Below are 11,375 nucleotides of genomic sequence, written 5' to 3' on the forward strand. Positions count from 1 at the left end.
CCTCTACTACAGCATCTCTCATAATCATATGGAGGCTTTTTGGAAGTTTGGGATATTACTGCATGGTAGTAAAAATATTTATGCAGCTGAAATTTCTGGAGCCCTGCACTACAGTGTGCCTCCCAATTGGCACGTAACTAACCTTACCTTGGAGGCGACGGGCTGCAATAGTAACCTACAGAAAGCGTTGGTTCTGTGGTGCGTCTTTCAGGGTGCTTGAAATTTGCTTCAGATTCAGTCGGGATTGCCCAACAGCTTCCAGCGACGACAGACCCAAGAAGGGTGAGTGTGCTCATCTGGTATACTTGCCAAGTCTCCCACGTTGGTAGGAAATTCTCCTGGAAAGCAAAATTTCCGTGATTTATCGAGTCGCATTAAGATGTCGACTCTAATCTGATATAGGCTTTTATGGGCCTCTAGCATCTGGCTGAAAAGCATCTTTTCACCCAACTCTGCTCGTGTTTGGCTACCAACCAGGGTACTGAAACTGTTGAGGGACAGCAGTCATGCAATGGTCTGACCTCTGGTCAAAGTTTGCTACAACTGCTGTGGATGAAGCAGTGCTCGCTATTGACGCAATCGTGTGTGCAGGCGATGAACTTTCTGGGCCTGTTTTCTCAAAAAGCTCTTTAAATTGCTCCCTAGATTTCTGTACAGTTTTATTGTTTCTGAATGACCTTGCCAGGGTGTAAGGAGCTCCTTTTTTTTATTTGTGCCATTGATACTCTAGTAAATACTAGCTACATCAAACTCAAAGTTGCTTGAACATTATTTTAGATATTGATTTCGTACTTGTATTCTGTACTCTTTAAAACAGTTGAACAGCACCTTATAGTTTAGCAAAACTACCTATTCTCTAATTATCAGCACCTTATTCAACTGCGAAGTGAAAAAGCTATTTTCTTCTAATACGTGTGAAAAATGACGTAACTAATCCAAATTTGGTGCGTGCGTTATTCGCGGACCACGCGGTTGACCTGCATCATCTTAACGTTTTGAGCGTGAATTTTCTCTCTTGTTTTCAGGCTTGCAAAATGGTTGAGATGCTATTGGCATTTTCCCGTGAAGCAATGTAGCTCAGATTGGCTAGAGTAATGTATTGTACCTTGCTAAAGAAAGCGTGTCCTCCGTCGGCTGCTGCGTAGCAACAGGGACGTTCGCATCAGCCTGCATCTTCTGCACTGCTCTATACCTTTCGTGCTATCTTTTCGATCATTTCCTCCTCTGCATTTTCTTTTTTCGCCAGTTCTCTATTTGTCTTGGTTGTTGCGCGCGATGCCGATAGCGATGCTGAAGACAGCGCGGAGGTCTTGTGTGTAGAGGCGCTCTATGCAGTTTGTAGAAGCATTAAAATTCCTCCAGTGTGCTGGGAGTGCCCGCAGTGTACACGCTTGCAGTGGCGGAACTGCATCGTCATTGGTCGCCAGTTGAGAATATGACCACGCGCCCCAGCGCCACCATCTTGATCTTGTTTCACTTGTGAATTCTCGCTCTTTTTTTTTTTCCTTCGCCACCCACGGCGGCAGCGTCGCCACGCTGGAATCGCTCATGTTTGGGGGGGGGGGGCTCTCGAAGTTTTGAAGTCTCCCGCGGCACTGCTGTGAAGCCGCGATTGGAGGAAGCGCGGGCCTTTCGTGGGAGTGGGCGATCATGCAGCTCCTATTAGCTGCTGCCATCGATGACTCATCTGTTCCCCCGGTTCGCCGGCCTTGCAAGCGCCGGTGCTCTTTTGGCATGCGTTGTTTTCTTAATTGCCAGCATTCCCCTTGGTTCTCGTTCATGCGTCCTGTGCTCACAGGACCCTGATTGTTCTTCTGTCGCTAACGATGGGCAGGGCAAAATTTGGGAGTCGGCACTTGTTCTGTTCAAGAAACGTCCGATGAAGCTCCTATGTGTGGTGAGGCTGCTTCATGCGCCAACGCATGGGTGACTGTCGCATTGATGCTGAGCAGCTTTTTCTTCGTCTCCTCAAGATGACTGCATTGATGCTTCTTGACATCGAGAATCGGCACAACGCTCGGTCGTCACAAGTGAGGCTGGTGTTTGTGTTTCGTGCTCAAGTGCACCTGGTGTGTTGCGCTCGCTAACTGCGCTGATTACGGCCCCGAACTGTGCGACCGCATTGTTGACTGTGCATTTGCCAACAGGTTTTTGGAGGTGCGAGGAGTTAGCCACGGGGGATAGGAAACGTGTTGCTGTGCAACCACAACTCAGCGCTATGACGGCAACTGACGGCGCTATGCCGGCAATCAACGTGCAGCGGAGAAAGACTTTCTGTGTGGAAAAGGCTCAAGAACAGCTGCAACACAAGCAGGAAAATCGGGAAAGGAAAAGTCCTAAAGAACATTTCTAGATTCTTTGTGGGGTCATTTTAGACCAAATTATGTATTCGAAACTTTAGTCCGTTTTCTCAGAATGACTTTTTTGGCCAGTGAGGACGTTTTGTTTGGTGATATCTCTGCAACCACTCATCTAATTTCTATTATTTGTTTTATTATGTATCCTGATAAATAGCTCACACACTGACAGATCAGTTTTTAAAATTTGTCTGCAATTTGTGATTAAAATTTCATTTATAAATGCTCAATAGCAACTGTTTCAGTTTACACTATTAATAGAAAGTTTTTATAACCCCTATCTGTCCTTAATGCAAAACGTGTATTAATTACTCGTCATTCACTTTTTAGAAGATTGCATCCAATGTTTTTATCGCTGTATATTAAAATTTTTGCTTGTAAAGATATCAGCAACTTCCTCGTAAATCGGCTGCACACATTCCGCAAACAATCTCTTGGTAAACGCTGTGCCTTGCATGATGTAGGTGTTGTTGACTTGCAGTAAGAGCATGACACGTTTTCCGTTTCTCAGGCTGCTTTCACTGTGGGGAAGACGGCAACATGAGCCGGGACTGCCTGAACGTGGACGCTTGTTGGGGACGAGGGGAAAACTCCTCCGCTGACGGGGCTGAGAGGCCCAATGGTTGCTTCAAGTGCCAGCAGGAAGGCCACATGGCCAAGGACTGTACAAATGAGCCTGTGCCTCGCATGGGCCTCGATGGTGAGCGAGACATTCTGTGCGTTAGTAGTGTGGTACAGTAAAACATCGGTATAACGAACTTCTATGGGCCGTGGTATTTTGTTCATTTTAAAGTCGTTATATGAAAGCTGAAAAATTAACTATAAATCCTTATTTTCCACTGACCAAAATGACTTACCTTTACAAAGGTGGGTCCTTTAACTCGTTTTTGCCAGAAAAAACAACTGCAGAAAAAACTCCAAAAAATGCACGTTTAATAATCAAACTTTTGTTTTTTTGACGCTTGCACTCAAAGTTCCCTGGCCACAACAGCCTGTTTTTTGCTTTCTAGTTGCTGAAGAGTAAGCACTTTCTCCTTTAGCGAAAACTGTTTCCGCTTGTTCGTCGCAAGTAGAGATGAACTCATTTGTAGTAGCACTTCAGCGCGAACAGACTTGCTTTGTGGATGCGATAAGTAATCAGCTAAAGAAGATCAACACGACTGACAATCAAGGCCTCCTGGAGCGCATGTAGAAGTGACAAAGATAAAAAAAAACCCGAAGCCTTGCGGCTCACATCGCCTCTTCATTCCGAAGAAAAGGAAGAGCTGAAAAAGAAATATTCTCTCGTTTCGTTTTCTGCTCTCTCGCTGTCTCAGATTTTCAGCGCTTATGCTTCCAGCTCCGCAACTCTCACTCTGCCTCGCTGACCTTGCCCTCCCGTGGCCTGGCTGATCTTGCCCTGCTGTGTTGCCCTCGCCTCTGTGCTTGTAAACCTGCAGCGTCAGCGTTTCAACAAAAAGAAATAAAAGTCGTCCTTTCGTTGTTTTTTTTTCTCTCCGCATCTTCTCGTGTCTTCCGAGAAGTGAGGTGCCTGTTAGCTGTGTCGTCTGCTTACGTACCGCTCCGGTAGTGACAACGGATTTCAGAACATGATTTCGTAGTACCGAAGCGTTGTTAGTATAACGCCAAACTGAATTAGCATTCGTTATTCTGAAAAGTTTGGTATTCTGAAGTACGTAGTGAAATAATTTTACATTGAAACTATTAGCAGCCGGTGCAGGATTTTTTAAAAGTTTGTTATTATGAAAAGTTCCTTAATTTGGGGTTCATTCTACAGAGATTTTACCGTACTTGGAAACTTCAAGACACTTGGCTGTAGGCTGGTTCTTCCAAGTATTGGGTTTTTCGGGAAGCCCTTGTTGGAGTGATGAAAAAACCCTGGAATTGAGGAACAAGAGGGTCTTGAAGATCTCTTAACGACATGCAGCGCAAAATAGGTGCCTTTGTGCCATGCAAACATGCTATTAAGGGGAGATGCGAGTGGAAGATTGTAATCCTCAACCCTTCTATCATCTGTGAAACTTTCAGAACGAACGTCAAACAGAAAAAATGCAAAATAACGTGTATAAAGATGTCGTGGTGGCTCTAAATTTTGCGAATTTTCGCTAATTTTGGCTATCTTTGAATTCGTGCTGCTAATATTGCAGCGCTGCCCGGTGTAGCGACCGACTGGGAAAGTTGCGTTCGGCCTTCTTCTTGCAGCTCCGACAACCGCCAGCTTCGTAAGTTAATAAGAAAATACTAAAAAATAAAAAAAGCCTTTATGTGGTTTGAGCAGTTTGAATTGCGCAGCACTGTCAGCCGCATCGCCATTATCTACCGAGTAAGTGTCGGCCGTGCGGTGACTGCTATAGGCACTTGGTCCGTCTGCTTATTTGCGTGTTTCTGCATGTTTCCGCGATGAAAAGTCCGAAAGCATTCAACGAGAGACCACAGAAGTTTTGAACGAGGCACAAGTTCAAAGGAAAGCGGTGCAAATTGCGTCGAACGACAGCGGTGAAAGTGAACCAGCCTACGTGTCTAGGCCTAGCGGCGGCATCGACAAGTGCGCGAGCGACAGTGGCTGCGATGAAGGGATCGGCGCTGCGCTTTCTTTCGCGAGTGCCTTGGAAAAAAAGATCTGCTTCTTTGATGAAGACAAAATACTGTGCGGTGAGGTTTGTGCGACGACAGTGTTGTGCGACACACTCTTGCTGACGGCACTTGTGGCATGTGCGGCGTGCCAGGTTTGTGGTAATAAACAACTTGCAGTTCGGAAGCCGGCAGAAGAGTGCAAGCGGCCTTCGTCGCTCCTCAAACTTCATTGTGAAAACGACGAATGCTTAGCGACTGTACTTTCGTGCTCTTATATGTCGCCGCGTGTTACAGCGAAGGCAGCAGCCAAGCGAGCCAGCGGTACGACAAGGCGAGCTTCCGAGGTAGTTTCGTCATAAATGAGAAGGCGGTAATGGCTGCATGCCATTACCGCCTTGGCATCGGGCATGAGCAAACTGTCGAGATTTTGCTCCATCGAAACATGTCAAGAGTATGCAAAGTGCATCAAGAGCATGTCCGGGCATTTGACAGCAGAAGCAAGGGCCCACTATCGTCGTGGAGTGAAAAAGGGCACGGCTTGAAGAGGGTGCTCGCAAGGACCGTGAAGGCACAACCTATGCTGCAAGACAGTTCTAATAACCAACTAATATAACTTTATAACTATTATTACTAATTATGCCTTTCTGACAACTCTATTGTAAAAAAAATGTAAGGGCCCACTATCGTCGTGGAGTGAAAAAGGGCACGGCTTGAAGAGGGTGCTCGCAAGGACCGTGAAGGCACAACCTATGCTGCAAGACAGTTCTAATGACCAACTAATATAACTTTATAACTATTATAATTATAACTAATTATGCCTTTCTGACAACTCTATTGTAAAAAAAATGTTTCAAACTTTGAAATGCATTTTTCTCCTTTTGCAGTTTTGTGTGATCTGTGCTGCTTATGCCACACTTGTTAGTATACTTAAAATTGTCAGAAATAAAGGCCCGTAGAGTGCAAGTATCTATTTTAGGGGCGAAGCTCCTTAGGGCGTGGGCTGTGCGTCCCCTGTAGCATGTATGTAGCCACCTCTAGTTTAGTTCTTGCAGTGTTCACTAGATGGCGGTACCGTCCCCTGTATGTAGCCACCTCTAGTTTAGTTCTTGCAGTGTTCACTATTTATTTCCAATGCTGCTTAGTTATGTTTTTCAAAACATTACATAACATTGAAAGCACTTCGCAACTAGAGGCATGGTAGATTTTTCTATTTTATTATTGTATTTTACCTTTTTACACATGAAACTTGTATAGTTTTCTGCACTCTACAGTTTCAATCTGCATGTTTTATCTCAGTTTTATAGCTCAGAATTATTGCATAACAATAGCCATAATTTTGCAGTATCTGAGCTGCAGAAATAAATACAAACAAGCTACATGAAAATAAATGACATATTTGAATAAAGGAAAAAAAACTCTTACCATGTCAATTTGTGTTAAATTCAGACTCCTATTAATGAAAATCATTTTCTGAGTAGCATCTCCCTTTAATAACTTGCTAGCTAATAATAAGGTTCTGACTTTAGTGCCACAAGACAAAGCCTAGCTGATGAAAACGGTAACATTCCGACGGCATCTAGGAAAATGGAACGCGATTTTGATGAGTAGTTTGATGAGAATTTTTGATGAGTAATTAAATTAAAAGGCTTGGGCTCTAAATTCCATCAAATGATTTCCTCAAAGCAGGAGGGAGGGGGTGCTTACTAAGGGCGGCACAGCAATGGGGCTGAAAAAATTTGTGCTGAAAAAAAAAAAAAAAAACGCCTTGAAACGTCTTCCCGCGTTCCATCATGCCAGGACTCATCACAAGAACGGCTCCCAATCACAATTTCGCGGTGGCAGTGTGATTGAACCACGGAAAATCTGGCACGGATACACCTCCAGTGATCTACCAATGCGAAAGCACTAAGCAACAAGCACAGAGCTCAAAGATCTTACTTTAGCTAATTATGTTGTCATTGGTGCCAATTTGGTATACATATTTCCAAGGCCATGCTTTTGCTGATATGATCCTGAGAATAGTCATGGCTGTCTTGAGCCAAGCTTGGGGTGCGATTGATATGCGCAGTTTCACTGCAGGCACTAAAAAATTTGAGTGGCTCAGCAAAATTACGTGCGATTCAAGGAGGCCATTGGTCGTGGATGTATAATTGGGGTGCAGCGAAAGGGTCTGGAACTGGTAGGGGATGTGCGCTTTCATAACAGTGTAAAAAAGATTGGCACTGAAATTGCTGCAGGGGGCATCTGCACAGAATTTTATAAGTGTAGCTATTCTGGACGTTGCTTTTGCCTTTTTCTTTGTTATTGCTTCGTAAGCTTTGACACTCAAATTTTTATGGATGCTTTCAAACCTCAATACAATAAACACTGACATAAGTCTGTTGTAATGAAACTCTCCTTTTGATAATCCAAATTTGCTCAAATGCCTTTCTTCTTATTGCTCCAAAGATGCTACCACTCTTGGATATCACTCATTGTGCGCAGGCAAGCCAATGGAGGCACCCTATTGCCACCCTCTCTCCCCACCGATGAGGACACCCTCTTTTCTACAATCTTTACTGGCATCAACTTTGACAAGTATGATGCCAATCCCGTGCAAGTTTGACAAGTATGAGGCCAATCCCTTGAAACTTTGACAAGTATGATGCCAATCGCTTGAAACTTTGACAAGTATGATGCCATTCCCGTGAAACTTCGACAAGTATGATGCCATTCCCGTGGAAGTGAGCGACCCACAGTTTCGGATGCCGTTCACTAGCTTTGAGGTCGACAAGTATGATGCCGTTCCCGTGGAAGTGAGCGACCCACAGTTTCGGATGCCGTTCACTAGCTTTGAGGTCGACAAGTATGATGCCGTTCCCGTGGAAGTGAGCGACCCACAGTTTCGGATGCCGTTCACTAGCTTTGGGGTCGACAAGTATGATGCCGTTCCCGTGGAAGTGAGCGACCCACAGTTTCGGATGCCGTTCACTAGCTTTGAGGTCGACAAGTATGATGCCGTTCCCGTGGAAGTGAGCGACCCACAGTTTCGGATGCCGTTCACTAGCTTTGAGGTCGACAAGTATGATGCCGTTCCCGTGGAAGTGAGCGACCCACAGTTTCGGATGCCGTTCACTAGCTTTGAGGTCGACAAGTATGATGCCGTTCCCGTGGACGTGAGCGACCCACAGTTTCGGATGCCGTTCACTAGCTTTGAGGTCGACAAGTATGATGCCGTTCCCGTGGAAGTGAGCGACCCAAAGTTTCGGATGCCGTTCACTAGCTTTGAGGGAATGGGCCTATGCAACGCTCCTGCTGCAGAACTTGCGGTGCGCCAAGAACGTCAAGCCGAGCCTGTACAAAAGCATGCCTTCAAGATTACCTCGACCCTCAGGGACTATGGCCTGTGCACCGACGGGATCTGGAAAGACGGTGAGATCTAGCTGTTGTTTGCTTTCTCAGGTGCACTTAGCCTTGCTTCGTATTGTTGCAAGCTCTCGTGAATCTTCTGAAATCATCTGAGCCCCACAGATTACCGTGCAGAACGCGCTCAAGCCATCTTTGCAGCAGTACACTAACAATCATTTGAAGCACTAACATTTGTGCAGTCCCAAGAACAACAAAATTATGCGCCTATTTTTTTTTTAGTACCCCTATGATCAGCAGCTTGGCGGATCCTCATTTGAATACTCAGTCTGTCAAAGGATTTGACCAGCACGGCAAATGCTGGTGTGGACATTATCGTTTTTTAGTGGGGTGATTCAAAATAATTCTTTCACTGAAGTAGCAGTGGTCGGATTCACTCTGAACGATAAGGGGATGTTGAATTGTTTGTACATGTCTTTTTTTCTAAATATAAGCCTTTTTTTATATTGCTCCAATTGTGGGCTTTTGTGATCAAAGAAATTTTTGTCCCCTCTAACATGCCCATTTGCATTTTCATGCTCCCAAAGCAAGTTATTGTTGCTCCAGAAATTGCTCCATATTCTATTTTGGTTATGTTAGAATATTTTTCATTTACAGTAGACTCCCATTAATTAACTCTTTAAACAAAATGGCTGCTTATATGGAACAACTGCCACTAATATGATTTGTTTTGTACTTGAATATTGTAGCCCTGCTTATCTCTCAGTAAAGAAAACTGGCCGTAAACATTTTTGTTCATTTTTTAAGTCATATTGATGAAACTGCTCAAGATTGTGCAGTCTTTTCTGCTGATTCCATATGTTTAATTAGTTTTCCAGTAACTCATCTTGTTCCTAAGGTAACTTAAGTTCACCCCATAATGTTTAAGGCCACCATAGAAAAAAAAGTGCTTAATTAAAAGTGATATTTCAGATATGCCAACAATGACTGATGACTATAGATTGAAAGTACGCAAGAGTGTTTTGTTTTTAAAGCTTTCTTGGTTATTTTACAGCAAAATGAACTATCCTTTTTGAAAGCAGTTGGAATTGTCCTAAAGTTTTGATAAATGAAAAAAGACTTGTGCTCTCAATTCTGCTCCCATACTTGAATTCTACACATTGTAAAAAGAATTATTGTTGTACCTGCCTTAGCTGCTGAGATAATGAGGCCTCAAAATTTAACTGTCGTAAATTTACTTTTTTGAGAAAAATAGAAAAAACTGAATACACATAGCTTCTTCAAAGGGCAACAATCATGGTGGGCATGTCTTGCAATCCTCACAAAGGTGCTCATAAATTCGTAGCAGATCTGCTAACACAGGTGGCGGCAAATTGTCAAGAAGCCTGGAAGTCTGTTCCCTGTTTTTTTGCAGGTTCTGCGTGTTACCAGCACCAAGAATCTGGACAGTTGGAATGACATTACAAAAAAATTATTACTACCTAGTGTGTGGAAATTTGCAGAGAGATAAAAAAATACTTACATAAACCAAATATGTCAATTTTAAAAAATGAATTTTTTTGTCACTTTTTGGTCCCAAAGACCAGTCTGACCTCTTCAATGAAATCCATTTTCCTGGTCCCTTAAGGTTTTGTTTACATGGAGTCTACTGTACTTTGTTTTAAGCGCCTTGAATGTTCATGCAACTGGTATTCGTGGCAGCAGATGCAACGGCGGGGCCCTTGCTGCTGCCCTGTACCTGCTTCATCTAGTGCATTACACCACTGATCCAATTACGAAGAATCTGTAAACAGGGCGTCTATATTTATTTCGACTGAGCCTACCAGTGAATAAAGGAGTCTAAATAAATGAGTTTTTGGTGGTCTGCGTGTGCAGGCGGCGTTCATGCTTCCCCTTCTGCACTCGCTACTGAGTGACTGCTGCTTCGAGAACCCGGCCTACCAACCTGTACAGACTCCGATGACGGTCATCCTGTCGCTGAGGCACGAGTTGGCCATCTAGATCGCCCAGGATGCACACGAGTATGCCTATGACTCAATCCTCAAGACGGTGCTCGTGTACGGAGGGACTTCGGTGCAGCACCAGCTGGCCATGCTGTCTTTAGGCTGCCACATTCTGGTGGCCACCATTGGCCGTCTCAAGGACTTTCGTGAATTATTGCATTTGTAGTATTCGATTTGTAATATTGTATTGATTTGATATAATAGTGTATTGATTCGTTTTGTATATTCAATTCGAATTGTAATATTGTATTAATTTGATGTAATATTGTATTGATTCAATTTGTAAATTTGTATTCGATTCGATTTGTAATATTGTATTGATTTGATGTATTGTATTGATTCAACTTGTAAATTTGTATTCGATTCGTAATATTGTATTGATTGGATTTAAAAATTTGTATACCATTCGATTTGTAATATTGTATTCGTTCGTATGTTTCTGGGAATATTTGAATGTTCAAATAAATATTAGAGTATTCTAACTCACTTTGGTTTGAATTTAAATTATTGAGAATTTCGAAGTATTTGCTAGGAACGAATGAAAACACATTAATTCGAATGTACTACCTGTAAAGGTGTTTTCACTGCAGTGTAGGGGTGTTAAACAGTGAAAGCAGCTATCCACGAGAAATTCGCTTTGCTGCGAAGCTTTCAATTTGAAAGCGGCCCTGCCACACTTTTTGAGCATTGCCAGAAAATGCTGCCGATTGGTAGTCGAGGCTACTGAGGACACACAAGTCAAATATTATTCGCTTTGCTGCGAAGCCTGCAATTTTAAAGGGGCCCTGCAACACTATTTGAGCATTGCCAGAAAATGCTGCCGATTGGTAGTCGAGGCTACTGAGGACACACAAGTCAAATATTATAGTGCAGCACACAGCGTGGAATTCACAATAAATTCTCAGTCAGCTAAAAATTGCTTCTCTGCAAATAACTCCACAAGCAAGCGTGACTCATTTCCCCATGCTATTCCTCCCTGGTTAGCTTCCAGTGCTTTCGTCGGGATGAGAAGAGAGAATGCTCTAGCAGCTTGCAAGAAATCTTCGAAACTCCGCGCATACAGGACGGATTCCAAAAATATTTGCGGTGGTGAATT

The 11,375-nt window shown here is 43.5% G+C and overlaps 1 protein-coding gene across 1 annotated transcript; it reads left to right on the top strand.

The window, feature by feature from the left end:
- The first annotated feature begins 209 nt into the window (after positions 1-209).
- Positions 210-10,403, top strand: LOC142777271 (uncharacterized). The gene is made up of 4 exons (XM_075881589.1): positions 210-282; positions 2,869-3,057; positions 7,416-8,342; positions 10,152-10,403. Exons 3-4 carry the CDS (start codon positions 7,676-7,678, stop codon positions 10,190-10,192), a joined length of 708 nt encoding a protein of 235 aa, XP_075737704.1. The 5' UTR covers positions 210-282; positions 2,869-3,057; positions 7,416-7,675; the 3' UTR covers positions 10,193-10,403.
- The last annotated feature ends 972 nt before the right edge of the window (positions 10,404-11,375 follow it).

Source organism: Rhipicephalus microplus, chromosome X, assembly GCF_043290135.1.
Source record: "Rhipicephalus microplus isolate Deutch F79 chromosome X, USDA_Rmic, whole genome shotgun sequence".
In the NCBI taxonomy this organism is placed as follows: Eukaryota; Metazoa; Arthropoda; class Arachnida; order Ixodida; family Ixodidae; genus Rhipicephalus; species Rhipicephalus microplus.